The 15,390-nt window shown below is 35.7% G+C and overlaps 1 protein-coding gene across 1 annotated transcript; it reads right to left on the bottom strand.

Moving 5' to 3' along the window:
- Positions 1–6,669: 6,669 nt before the first annotated feature.
- On the bottom strand, positions 6,670–14,460 carry jpt1a (Jupiter microtubule associated homolog 1a). The gene is made up of 5 exons (XM_067374418.1): positions 14,405–14,460; positions 12,865–13,004; positions 9,972–10,081; positions 9,816–9,843; positions 6,670–7,650 (listed from the first exon to the last, which is right to left on the bottom strand). Exons 1-5 carry the CDS (start codon positions 14,458–14,460, stop codon positions 7,505–7,507), a joined length of 480 nt encoding a protein of 159 aa, XP_067230519.1. The 3' UTR covers positions 6,670–7,504.
- Between the last annotated feature and the right edge of the window lie 930 nt (positions 14,461–15,390).

A 15,390-nucleotide genomic window follows, 5' to 3' on the forward strand; every position in this document is an offset into this window, starting at 1 on the left:
AAGCACAGAAAAAAGAGAAGTGGTAAAAAATAAGCTGTACAAGCAAGCGTGGTAATATGTAACATATACAAGATGGTGCTACATTAAGCCAATGTCGGCTGACTCCCAGGGGTGGAAAAAAACCCCTAGGAGAAAAACCCAGCGTGCTAAAACCCTTGGAATATATATATATATGTAAATGGATATGGAGATCAAAATCTGAATTATACATTTTTATTATAGAGATTAAAAATAGATTATATATAAATATATGTAAGCGGATACAGAGATTAAAAATCTGAATTATAGATGCAGCCAGAACTGGATCTGTAGGCCCATTGTCTCCTGGGCTACGTTGATGTCAGTCAGAACGAGATGCTAATGTTCGAATCAGCTTCAATGAACTATGCTAAAGCTATGCTAAAAGTGGTACCACCAGACCCAAAGATCGGCTGAATGGATTCGAAAATGGTAAAGGTAAAACTCAGCTGTTGGGGAGTTGGAAAAAGAGCCTATTTTCAAAAAAAGTGGAGTGTTCCTTTAAGAATGCGTATTGAGAAACAGCCAAGAAGTACTTATATAAGAACTAATGAGGGAACTAATGAGATAATAGAGGAACACCAGATTAACTAAATGACTAATCAAACAAACTAGAAAACTGGGTAAACTGGAGCAAACAGAAGGAGAATGTGATGAAAACAAAGACTAAACTGAACAAAACCCTGACAGCCTAAAAATACTACTTAACATCTGATGGATGAAATGAGATTGATGGATGAGATTCCTCCAGCAGAATTTATCCTGACATTAACAGAATGGAATTTGAAACATAACATTTTTGTGTTTTAAGATAACTTCTTCTAACAGGTTAAAGGTACTGCTATGGGAGCATGCTTTGCACCAAATTATGCCAGTCTTTTCTTGGGACTCTGGGAGGAGGAGTTTGTATTCAATGCTACAATTAATCCTTTTTACACAAAAATAAAATGGTGGACCAGATGACATTTGTATGATTTTTGAAGGAAATGAAACCGAATTACAAGTTTTGTACTTAAATACATGTATAAATACATCCATAAATACATGTATTAAGTTGAGTTTAGAATATAATCAGGATAAATACATTTTTAGACATTACTATTTATAAAGACCAAGAGGGATGTCTATATACTTCACTTTTCATAATGAATACAGGCCATAACACCATCCTGCACGTAAAAAGCTTTCATCCAAAACATCTGACAGACAGTGGCGTGCAGTGGTTTTCTGAAATGAGTAGGCACATTTTTTATTTATTTATGAATCAATGTAAATTCATGTGCATTAATCTTGTTACTGTACATTACATCAAAAAAGAAAAAAAGAAACCAAATACAATTCTATTTTGTAATTTTACATTAACAATGTATTGCAATAAATGTTCTATTATTCAAAAACAAGTCAATCTCATCAAGTTTGTGTTTTAAGCATTTCTACATTCATTCCAAAACAATTTAATCTAAATTATTTAAACAATATATTTTATTTGTGTATTGATGTTTTTCTTTATAATAGTCAACTTCAGCTATTTTGGATCATCAGTCATGCTCCGTAAACACTGTCTGTCACAGACACGAAGATGTATTTTTAATTTAACCAAGCTGATTGCACTAAAAAACCCGCAGTCATCATGTTTTCAGTCCATTTCATTTTGACGTGACATAAAGCAGTGATATCTAACTGGGTGATCTGTTTACTTCAATTAGTCTTCCGATTGACGCCATCATTTGTTCATTCAAACTGACACGTGGAACGTCACGTCAACTAGAGGTGGGATTTATCGCACAAACCAATCATATCCAATCATAACCAATTACATCCAATCATAGCACGATGGAGACATTGCCTCCTCTCATGTGACTTTCCCCCATTCATTCTCAATTACCCCCCACAAAACCCATCGCATGCTGGGGGTCTAATGGTTTTCTAGGAGAGCAAAGGGAGGCATGACTCCTGCTGTAACTTTACCTGTGGGTGTCGCTGTTGGGCAGTGTTCCTTTAAAAATACGAGTGACTTGCAATAATTTGTAATATTTGTTGTTTTATATGTAATATGGATTATTTTCTCATCCTATTTTTTAATTTTTTAAAAAATGCCTCCCTTGCCTCCTCAGACAAAACTCCCCTGCTGACAGAAAGCATTCCATTGGGTCAATTCCAAAGATTAAGACAGATATGAGATCAAGACTCTAGCACTAGCACTGGCACTACTAACAGGATGACCTACTTAAAAAGAAAAGTAAAAAGAACAGCTCCACACAAAGTATTTTGTTATGGAATTTAGTACTGCACTGTAAAAAAAATCCCGTTGTTTCTACGGAAAAATACCGGCAGCTGTGGTTACCAGAACAATACTGTAAAAATGACATCAAACCGTAAACATACTTACGGAGTTACATGTGAATTTTACATTTTAAATCTGTTAAATTTACGGTAAAATAACGTATTTCATTAACTGATATAATGTTAATTTACCAACCTAATGAAGTACTAATATCTGTTTTGTACCTTTATAATACACTGACAGTCACCAAACACAGTGGTGATGAGAGTCACATGATGAATCAAAGTTCATAACAAGCAGCTTTTCCACAAGCTGAGAAGCACAATACTAACATATAGAAGGTGCACACAGTGTTATTCACACACACACTAAACACCATCATGGTAACATGCATGAAATTTTAAAAATGCAATAAACATTAATTTAACAACATTAGATGTAACATAAAACCCTAATGTACATAACTGATTAGAAAAAAAATGAGAAAAACTAAGAAGTAACAGAGTTATTTCAACGAAAATATATCAATTGTGAAGTATCACGCAGGGAATTGTGGGAATGTTAATATACGGTTTTTCACTGTAAATTTTACAATGAATTGTTATTTTTCACTTCCAAAAACTGTGAACTTAACGGTATTTTACCGTAAAATTACATTAAATGTACCATTAGATCTATTACAGTTATTCACCGTATATAGTACGGAAACTTTCTGTAAACCAATCAACAGTTTTTCACAGCAGCATTTTTACAGTCTTTTACTGTTAAAATCACGGTCATTTTTTACAGTGTGCCTCACATGAAATCAAGCATAATAAATAGGAAATGAAGCTCTAGCGCAAGTTCTGCCAGTAAAACTCAATTGTTACGTCACTTATCAGTTCAGATCTAACCAATCATTATCTAACACTCGAGAAGATTGGGACTTACACTTGTCTGAGTTCGCAGATGCTGACACAAACTTTCACCTCTATCCTCCCCACCACCACCAGGATGGTCCCTTTCCATACTCCCCAGGGGTCGGCTACGCCCCTGCCTTCAGCCTCAGGCAGGAAACGCAAAGTCTGCAACCCTCAGGATGTGAGCTACAGACGGGGCCTACGCCAAAGAATGTTAACCTTTTATATTCTGCTTGCTGTTTGGTAATAATTATCAGTGTTACGTTTTCTCGCCTCCTGAGTCTTAGGGGATTATCCAAAGTGATCCAAGTCTATGTGAGATTTTTCAGTTGTCTCCAATTGTGAGCTAATTGTGAGGAATGTTTGAGATACATTTGAAAATGTGTTCAATTAGATCCTTCATTAATTGTAAAAGTATGTAATTTATAGGCTTCAATGTCGTTGTAGCCTAACTGTTTCTATGTGGGCCAGACTAAGCGTAGACATCAATATAGATTATGGGATCACAAAAATGCAATTCGTACAAGAAACAAAGATTACCCCATGACATTATGCATCTGTACATGATTCTAATCCGTCTACTTTAAGAATGAATGGTTTGGAAATTGTAACTGGATCTATTAGAAAGGGTGATAGATTACAAAGACTTTTACAAAGGGAAGCCTTTTGGATTTTTCAGTTAAAAGTTCCCCATTTTTTCCTGGGTTGAATGAAGAATTGCATTTAATATTAATACAATTTCACCTTTTACACCTGATAAAGTCTTTCTAGTTCAGATTTGTCCACAAACAATATAGACTAATATTACAAAAAGTAGGCCCAGAGACCAGCTTTTGTGAACCAAAAGAAGCATGCATGCATGTCAGACAAAAGTTAAATGTTTACATTTTTACAGAATAGTAATAGCAGACGACCATTAGTTTCATACTGTACATAAGTCAACCTTACAGATAGCAATGTAAGTCAGTAGAACCAACAAAACCTCCTTCAAGAATTAAAGGAGGACATTGCTGCTACCTGTAGACGTGAAGGCTATGTGTGACCACTGATTTATATAAATGACTGGATTGCTCATGTCATAATTTGATTTTAATGAGCAAACACTCCCTAACGAGTCAGCGTTTTTGTCTCCCTCTCACATCCTAAACATTTAAATGGTTATTTGTTTAAAGTAGGGAATTTCCCCTGCTTATTAAAAGTTACGTTTATCTTCAATATCAGATCAGCTGACGGACGAGACACCTCAGAATTTATATGAGGCAAATGTCAAAATGATTCCTCTGACATCTGAATACAAATGCTTTCTAATATGTATTATATAACATCGATTTTATTCCTACAGTTACTGTAAATGATTCAGCAGTGTTTTAATTAACAGCATGTATTTCGAAGCAGACTTAAAACGTTGTTAAAAATGAATAATAGCTCAACAATATAGGCTACAAACAGCCATGTCATGCTAACGGTTTCCAAGATCTTCAAGAGTCTGAATGTTGGTAAACAAAAAAGACAGGAAATATAATATACACACACATTCACAACTTAACAACTTATGCAGAGAAATAACGAGAAACAACTTCACAACTTATGCAGATAAATAACGCTGACTGTGTCTATCAGGGGCGCCTGCAGGATTTTATCTCATGGTACGTAGCCTACCCAACTCTTTTTTCCTGTTCACACGCGTAACTGCTCCCTGGTGTGCTTGTGTAGACAGATGTTTCCACTGAGCGGCTATATCTCTAAATGTGCATATTGTTTTCAGAGAAACATGTGATTAACGAAAAACGAAGCCTTTCTTTGCAGTCACGTGAATTCCTCTCTTTGGGTATCGGAATGTAACATAACCCAGACCACTACCATAGGTAGGTATAGGTATATGAAGTTCAAGTCCATTTAACATTTTAAATATATAAACCTGTAACGTTAGCATATATTACATTATCATATGTTCTGTCATATAACCAGTATAAAAACAATAAAATAACAGCACAATTTACTTGCCTCAAACAACTCAGTAGGTAGGCTATTAGTATTATTATTTTTTTGTTGTTACACTTAATTTATTGCCACACTTTGATATGTGAATTGTATTATCAGAAAACTAAACACATTTAGCTTTGTCACGCTTTTGTTTGTGCTTGGCGCAATCAGGTTTATGGCTGCTGTAAATTTTACCCGCCACAAGATGGCGCTGTTTTCAACACCATTGATGCTTTTGGTGCTTCTCAATCAGCTCCCTAGTTCAGTAGTCAGGGCACTTATAAGGAGTCAGCCACATTCATTTTCACGATATACTGATTCACAACCCAGGGAGCTAGGGAGCTGATTGAGACGCAGGATCAGAGAAAAGCTTCATAGATTTAAGAGGCTTCATTTCTCCATCCCTACTCAAAAGTTTTAAGCCTTTTTTGCATTTCTTTTTTTTTTTCAATCGAATTATCTGTTTTAGAGAGCGTTTACTCATTTTGAGGCTGTTTTTAAACGTTAACTATCTGTAATGTAATTTTTCATTTGTGAAAAAAGCGACGAAACTAAACTAGCACTGAATAACGCACAAATAAAAAATAAAATAAAAATGGCATTAGCGCCCTCTCATGGTACGCCTTAATTTTCCTAAAAGAGACATTACGTATGGCCCATGGTAAACCTTGGATTTTGATACAGTTTAGAGTAAAATAGAAATAGGGGCTTGTATGTATTGTAATATTTTATCCGAATCAATTTCTGCTCATACAAATCATAAACATTACAGATAACGTTAAGTATCAATTAATGATTTTAGGATGATTTTATGTTTTTATGTTAATGTTTTGTCTGCAATCAATGAGGTCTTCTGTCGCCAGATAATTATCAATATTGCTTGCTGGCAGTTTAAACATTAAAAATGTCTATGAACGCAACGAGCAATCCATTCTTTTAGTACAGACCAGTGATCGTGACCATGGGCTGCTTTCACTTTCACTATGAGCTATAGGACCCGGTTTCACAGACAGGACTGGTGCCTTCTTGAGACAAAACAATGGCACTGACATATTTTAAGATATTTCAGTGCAAGTTGCATTCAGTTAAAACATGCATTTTAGTCTGGGAATTAAACCAGGGGAAAATGTTGTAAACATTTTAAACACATTTTCATAGTAGTTAATCATACACTATTAAATAATATATCATGTAATACAGTATTGGATATAAGGAGAATTCGAAAAAAACACTGGTAAGGTGTTTAGGCTGGACGACAGTGACGTTTACGTATTCTCAGGACAAGACAAGAAATGTACTAATTTTTTTTAATTTGAGAAAAGTTCATGTACATAAAAAAAATGAACAGACTCTATTACACACTTTATTACAGCACCTTTTTGGCATACGTCAAAAATAACAAGGCAATAAGAACTTTCAATCTTTTTGTTGATTATGGAATACTTGATGAATGATTTGATAAAATGACTTTACACTGTGGCTGTTTGTGTTTTTGTACATGTTTTATAACTTTGTATTTTGTAACAAACACAAATAAATAATAGCTTGCTCACATGCACCTTTCTGGCACACCTGTTAGTGACTAGAAGGTAATATTTCATTGCGCTCTCATGTTGCTCTGTTATCTCTTTCACCACACACCTGAATGTGCAGGCAATGATTTAATGTGTAACTGTAAACCTCATTGTGTTTTCGTAGTTCTTTTGTACTAAATATCTCTTCAGCGATCAGTACATCAGTTTTTATACCTTTTTTTCCCTTTACATCTACAAATGTTTCAGCCTCTTTTTTTTTTTTTTTATTCGCAGTGATGGATGTGAAACTTTGTGTCTTAACCAGCAGGTCTGAGGCACCGCAAATTGGGCACCACAGTTCATAAAGTGCTGACAAAAACTTAATACATGAAAAGGGAGACAAACACTGAATCAGGGAGACATTTCTTAGGCTTACGTGAATGGAGTTTAACCTTCTAAATGTTGAATGTTAAGAACTTTGATGGCAAATTTTGGCCTATGGTTTGTAGTATCTGAGAGTAGCAGTGCATACACAGGATTTGTTTTTCCTAAAGGGTCTTTAGTCGACACAAGACTGAGAGACCAACACTCAACACATTCAAAGATATTCTTTGAACAAATCACAGCTCAGAGATTTGTGGCACGCTCTGACAAAATTGCCCCGATCTGAATCAGTTCTTTGTGGCTTCATGTCATTTTATGAATACAGTTATGCAGAGGATGATCACTGACTACAGAACAGCACATTTACTCTGAGATGCTTGTTTCACATAGGCCCAGATCTTATCCTTAAGTGTGGCAATTTTTTAGCCTAAGATGAGAGAGGATTTGCCCCCCGGTGGGTTTCTACGGCCAGAAGGAAGCCCAGCTGCAGGCTGCTCTGCTGCAGAAAGGCAAGGAGGAGCTGGTGTGTCATGCTGCTCCTGAACAGGTTTAGGTTCTTCTGTGCTATCTGTGAACATATAAATGAAAAGAAAAATTAATATTGTGTAATTTTATAACATTTCAATAAAAATATATGGGAAAAAATGTTCTTGTTCTTTTTTCTATTAGTTTTTGCTACCTTTTCACTTACCCTCACCCTTATGAGAGAGTAAGACAAATGTGTCAATGACAAATAAATATTTTATTTATTTTTAAAATCTTAAAACACATGAGCCAAATTACTCTTTGTAATAACGTTTACATAATGACTCCAAAAATGTGGTAAACAACAAAAAAAGGTTTCTAAACATTTTCTTTAAACCTTGAAAACATAAGCAGACCTGTAATCATTATTTTCAAATAAAATATTCAATACTTAAAGGTGCAGTATGTAAGAATTCTGTCCTCTAGAGGTCGCTAGAGGCCTATAGAGACAGAGTGCATTTACTTTGTTGCGTGAGGCTGCCTCCTTGTCATTTCTGACTTATAACAAAAAACAGAACTTAAAGCTGCTGTGTGACAAGGTGTACAGCAAACAAGCTAAAAAAACCCAGAACTAAGTTTTTATAAGCTACTGAACCGTAAAAGCCAGTCTTTAAAGGTGCCCTAGAATCAAAAATTGAATTTATCTTGGCATAGTTGAATAACAAGAGTTCAGTACATGGAAATGACATACAGTGAGTCTCAAACACCATTTTTTCCTCCTTCTTGTGTAAATCTCATTTGTTTAAAAGACCTCCGAAGAACAGGTGAATCTCAACATAACAAAATACCCCACTGTTACGTAACAGTCGGGGTCATTAATATGTATGACCCCAATATTTGCATATGCCAGCCCATGTTCAAGGCATTACACAAGGGCAGGCAGTATTAATGTCTGGATCTGTGCACAGCTGAATCATCAGACTAGGTAAGCAAGCAAGAACAATAGCGAAAAATGGCAGATGGAGCGATAATAACTGACATGATCCATGATAACATGATATTTTTACTGATATTTGTAAATTGTCTTTCTAAATGTTTCGTTAGCATGTTGCTAATGTACTGTTAAATGTGGTTAAAGTTACCATCGTTTCTTACTGTATTCATGGAGACAAGAGAGTGGTCGCCATTTTCATTTTTAAACAGTCTGTATAATGCATAAACACAACTTCATTCTTTATAAATCTCTCCAACAGTGAGTAATGTTAGCTTTAGCCACGAAGCACAGCCTCAAACTCATTCAGAATCAAATGTAAACATCCAAATAAATACTATACTCACATGATCCGACGCATGCATGCAGTATGCATGACGAACATCTTGTAAAGATCCATTTGAGGGTTATATTAGCTGTGTGAACTTTGTAAATGCACTGTATTATAGTCGAGAGCTCGGGGGGCAGGGAGCGCAATTTAAAGGGGCCGCAGCCTGAATCGGTGCATAGTTAATGATGTCCCAAAATAGGCAGTTAAAAAAATTCAGTAAAAAAAATCTATGGGGTATTTTGAGCTGAAACTTCACAGACACATTCAGGGGACAACTTAGACTTATATTACATCTTGTAAAAACTGGTTCTAGGGCACCTTTAAGGAGACATTTTGTCACTGTTGAGTCAAATATCCAAATGTCAGTTTTATATATTATATTTCCTGTCACTGATTACGTTACCCTCCAGTGGCCATAGTTCTCATAGTAATATGACATGTCACACTCTGTCTCAATCGCCTGTATCTACTTTTTAGTCCTTAAATGCTTATTTTTTGGGTCGACAGCTTATAAAAACTTCTGGGTTTTTGGTTCTGGGTTTTTTTTTAGCTTGTTTTCTGTACACCTTGTCACATAGCAGCTTTCAGACATTGTTCTGTTTTTTGTTATAAGTCAGAAATGACGAGGCGGCAGCCTCACACAATACAAAGTCAATGGAGACGGTTGGATTGTTTCCCCTCCAGTGGGCGTGGTTTTCAGATTATGATGCGTGAATAAGACTTTGACTTTTAAGACCACAACTTTGATTTGCCAGACAAAATCTTAATGTCATTGTGATATGATTGTAGTTGTACCCTGACATTTTTTTTATGTTATGCCTTCCAAAAAATTCTCAAAATGAAGCTAATTAAAACATGCTCATAATAGGTGCATTCAAGTCATTTTATTTAATTTAAAATAATTGATCAAATCATGCAAAATCAAATGAAGAGTTAAAACACTCACCAACATTGACTGAGTCTTCATCACCATTCTGTGCAAAAATAAAATTATAATATTCTCAGCAATACATTTTAAAATAGAAAATGTAAAAATTAAGTCAGTTTTAACTTCGATCCAAGTTTTCACTCCTTAATGACTGAAACTGTCTTCATATCTTACCACAGGTACATTATTGTCGACTGTGGTGTTACTTTGGTTGACTGGTTGAGCAGTACATCTTCTGAGCGGGGCAGATGGCTCACCACACAACACACCTGTAGGCTTCCCACCTTTCAAACAAATAAAAACTGTAAAAGTATCTGTGCACTGATCTTATAAACAATAGAGAATACTTACCAGCCAAGATATACCATCTATAAGTTGTATTTTATTCTTTGTTATTCAAAAAATACATTTAAGAGCATATTAAGCATGTTAAGAGATTAAAGAACAGAATAAATAAATTCATAAGTAACATTAGTTATCGTTTTTAAAGTGGTTAAGAATTGGCAAGACTTAAGTTTTTAAACACATTCAGCATTTGGTTGCTCAATATCACACATGCTAAAATGTCACATAAAGTTATTGTTGCTTCCACTAGTATCTTATGACTGAAAAAAAAAAAAAAAAAAAGAAAAGTAAAGCAGTCTATACTCATAAAACTAGAATTATGAAATGGATAGTTCCGGCTCTTGATTTTGATTGATAAAGCCACGTTCAAAACCATTGTAAAATTCCCGAAACATACAGCTGACCGCATTACATAAGTATCGCTGCGCCACTGGATGTGTATGTTGCTGTGTCTGTCTTAGCAACCACTCTTAGCAAAGTAAACATATGTTTGTTCTCTATTGATTTTGTTCATTGAAGCTTTCTGCATTATGTAGAAGAGTATTGTGAGAGAGATATCGAGAGACCGAGTGTATTACCTGCATTCAAATTTAGAATTTTTCCTAATAAAAAATCAGTTTGAATGTCTGCTGCGATCTTGTCCTTTTAACATTTCCCGTGCCCTGCTGACACTGACAGCGCTGGTCAAAGCATTTTTCATTTGTGTCTTGTTCCGTGTTCACAACAAATTTCAATATAAAAGTCTTTTCGACTGAGTGACTCGCTCATAAAGAGTTGCTGTTCAGGGTCAGGGACTATTTTTTCCAGCGGAAGGAAGCCTTAATGATTTCACTTCATTAAAGTGCATTGATACATATTTTTTGGCTTTAATATTTGTATTGTATGGTAAACCATTTTATAAAAGCAATAAGCCCAGTGAAGCTGTGGTTTACAGTGAATTTATAACAGCTAAGGGGGTTTTAGGCACTCCGCTCCATGTCATGCCTAACAATGCCCCTTAGTTGTTATAAATTCACTGTAAACCATTACTTATTGCTATTTAAATATTTCTTTTCATTTTCTCAAGGGTTTAGTCAACTTAAAGGAATAGTTAAAGTCCCCCTGTAGTCAATCATTTTATCCCTTAAAACTCATCTTTGATCACCAATACGACAGTGAAATAAATTTTTCATGCCTTAAAATAGCTTGTATGTAACTCTTGCTTCATTTAGTAAGCGTGAGTCTATGAATATGCTAAGCCCCGCCTCCACTCACTCACACAAGCTCAGAGATCTACTTGGTCAACTAAACACTGCACAATGGTAATTAATATGATTAGCCTTTTGCTTGACTAGCCTTATGTTATTAAACAGCTAATAATGTGTTGCTAATGTTACACAAACCATGTTTCCGTTTGCCATGTCAGAGTCAGGCAGAGTCAGACAATCAGTATCCGTACAAATGCTTTAACAACTCAGAATATCGGTGGAGAATGGCATACAGTTCATCATACAAACGCTATGTTGCTAAATCAACACAATTTTTCACATCAACAGAAAAATATACCGGGATAACCTGGCTTCTCTTCTCGAGACTCCCTTGCCTCAGAGTGGTCATAGTTAATGATATGCCAAAGCCCGCCGGCATGTTGACGTGATTGGTTACAAGGTAGTTTGTGATGTAAGAAACACCAGTGATTTCAAACCGCGTTTTTTAAACTGTCTCTAGATCACTGCCGCTTTAAAGAGAAAATACTCAGCAATGGTGTTGACTTATGAATTTGCACATTTGCCTTAAAGCATATTAAAACACCACATAGACATATAAATAATATTAAAAACTTGATTTTCACCACAGGAGGACTTTAAGGAACTCAACTCTCTCGTGAACGTGCGTACGACCATTGCCAGAAGCCAGTGATTATAGTTTATATTTCTAGTTTTAAATATGGATATTTTTCTAACAAAAAAACATCGTTTCGCTTCAGGTTTTTGTAGGCCAACCCGGAAGTTAGCGGCGCACGGGTTCCCTCGATCGAAAGCCTATACATTTTTCCCATAGACTTTTGGAAAACGCAAAAAAAAAAAAGCTCTGTGTTTAACAAAGGGTTATGACACTTACACGTTTTGTCTATCAAGATAATATGTACAACATTTATACATTTTGAAGCCTAAATAAAGTCGTCAGATATAAAATGCTAACAGTAGGCTATAAACGGACTACAACACAACGTGGTTGCGGATCAACATCATCACCACCAAGATTCCTCAAACTTTATTTAAAAAACAACTTTATTTAAAAAATTGCTTGTTGATTATGATCTGCAATGTGTATGAATACTTATCCACTTTTTCATGAGAAATGCTGTCCCAATGTCCTATTTGTCATGATGACGTCTAAAGTCCCCGACAAAGGAAGTAGTCCCTTTTAGCAACTGCCATTTTTAAGAGACAATAAAGGTTTAAAAAAAAATCACAAGCGGGTTATAACTGGTGTGTTTTATGACATAGATCAAAACGTGAAAATATTTAGAGGCTTTGTTAACCACAGACCTTATTTCAGGCGATTTAGCAAAAACCCATTCCAAAAAAACCATAGACTTTAGTGCGACAGAACCGGAAGTCCTAAAATGCTAACTCGCTTCTGGGTTTTGCCTACAAAAACACGTCACCCCTGAGGTACTCTATAACACTGCCTAGAAGCAAAAGAAGAGAAATTAAACATTATTAAGAAAAATCAGCACCTGGCGGATTGTTCCTCCGATGGGCATGAGGGTCCTCGGGTTCATCAAATATGCTAGATGCCATTTTGTTTTTTTTCACAGGTTTCTCTTCCTCTGTGCCAAAGCAGAGGTTTGAACCTCCACCTGGTGGACGCAGCACTCTGGTATGGAAAACAAAGAAACATTAAAATATGTCATAAGTGCAACTTTTGGAACCGATCAGTAATTTGCTTGTCTTCAGTTATGCGCATTGTTTACTTCTACTTTAAATGTTCATTTTTTTTTTTTTTTTTGGTTTGTTTGTGTGTTTTTTTGGGGGGTTTACAGTTCATTCCCTATCAGCTTTTATTTTTTACTTCTTAAGTGTTTTTTGTCACATCACATACATTCCCTAACATAGGAAAAAGGGTTGTGGGCAACATCAAACCAAAGTGACTGACCAACGAGGACCAAATAAAAAATAAAACAACTTAACATTACCAAGTGCGCCTTTAAGATAAAAAAAGAAATAAAGAAAGAAAAAAAAAAAAAAAAAAACTGTTGCTTTAGATGTGTTGGGGGGGGGGGGGATATGTATGTACATGTATTATTTGATTGAACTCGATTTATTATTATATTCTGACTGTAAATCAAAATACTTACACAATACTTATCTTCATGCCAAGAAAGCATCATTGAGCTGAGCTGTCGTCTGACAGCAAGCGTGATGAAATAAACCTCACTCAAAATCCCTCCACCAGTCCGACTGATAGAAGAAACGACTGATAAACGTGACGAATTGGCTAATCTGCACGTCATTAATGCATTCAGTTAATGAAACGATAAGACAGATATAAGGGAGCTTAATAAAATTCTGTACTACACCAGCTGAACCGCACCCAACCTTATACACACACACACACACACACACATGTGCGCTCAAGCATCCTCTCGTACTCAGAAAACGTGGAGAGTGACTCGTTTCAAATTTACGAACGATTGATACAGTGCAGTAAAGAAGCTGTTTTAATTACTCAACAATTATATAATTAACTGTGTGGCTGTCTTTTTGAAGATGCTGCAGTCAAAGGCCGTGTCACAAAGCCTTGCGAGTTGCCTACCTCGACAGCGTTTTAGAGCATTATATACATATATACGATTTGGAAAGCGAACGTTATGCCTCAAAAAAATATTGCACGCGCCTCTGGTGTCTCCCCCCAAAAAAGCAGCTAACAAGATTCAGACACTGCTAAAGGGATTCACATATTTGTACAATAAAACAGGCATTTATAAACCGAAATGCTGCTTTAAGAACCTTTTAAAATCCAATATACTTTGCCTTTGAGCTACGGCGAACCATTTTATCCCCAAAACGCAATATTTGTGCCGAAGATGGTGCTAATTTCTCATCAGTGTTTTTACATCAATATCGTTCGGCTGGAGAATAATTTTGTCTTTGGTCAGTGATATTACATCTCATATAACGTACTGAGATAGCATTAGCCATTATAAATCTTAAATAATTTGTTTACGACCTAAACCGGTTGAGCATTGTTATCTTCCTATAGACATCTATCAGCACCTGGAGCTGCTCCTCGCGGTCGGATCCATGCCTTGATAAGTGGTGGTGGTCGTCATCTTGAACACTCACAGCTTCTGTTCACGGCTTTTCCCAAACTATATTTGCCAGATTATTGTCATCAAGCCACAAAGAGCGTCTCCTGCTCAGGGCATCAGTCTCTAGTGCTGAATCTGCGCTCCTGTACACGCCCATTAGACGCGATTAGTACTGCACTTCTGCAGATCCGCCACTGGAGCGGCGCCAGAGAGTAAGTATTGTTTTATGAAAATACAGCTGCGGTCATGAGTTCAGAATAAAAACTGTCGACATTTGAGGGACTATACAAAAGCAGCAAGCAAACATTAATTGATTATCGAGAAGAATTTGAACAGGATGATCAGTGTAAATTGTACTTGTTCTACTTTTTTTGCCTGGGAAAAATCAGGTGTAAAGACCTTAAAACCATACTTGAGCGAAAGTACAGATACCTTGCATCCACTACAAGTTACAAGTAACCAACTCCAATATGACTTGAGTAAAAGTCTTAAAGTATCTGATTTTAACAGTATTAACCCCTTAGCTGTCACCGTCCCTAAGTTTACTTCACTTTATTACAATTAAAATCTAATCTAATCATGACAAATTATATATCGTTGGGAAGGTCTAAGACTTCTAAATAGATATTTGACCACTGTTTTTTGTTACAAATTATGTAGTAACAGTAATAGATTAATTTATGACAGGAGTGCCCCTTAAAACTATACATCGTAATAGGAGTTCTGACCTTTTTCACAAAAATATTTTTTTGTTGCCTTTGTCCCTATAAAATATTTAAGTAATAATCATAAATTATATATCATTTGAAAGCTTAAAACCTTAAATTTCATCCTGTGAAAACCATTTTGAAATCAGACATTGCGTTACCATGGAAATTGTACCTCAAAATCTTTTAGCGGTCTCCTCCCCCTAAGTGCGGGGTGTTATATTACAGTCTTTTAGAATCAAAA

This window comes from Chanodichthys erythropterus, chromosome 21 (assembly GCF_024489055.1).
Source record: "Chanodichthys erythropterus isolate Z2021 chromosome 21, ASM2448905v1, whole genome shotgun sequence".
Lineage (NCBI taxonomy): Eukaryota > Metazoa > Chordata > Actinopteri > Cypriniformes > Xenocyprididae > Chanodichthys > Chanodichthys erythropterus.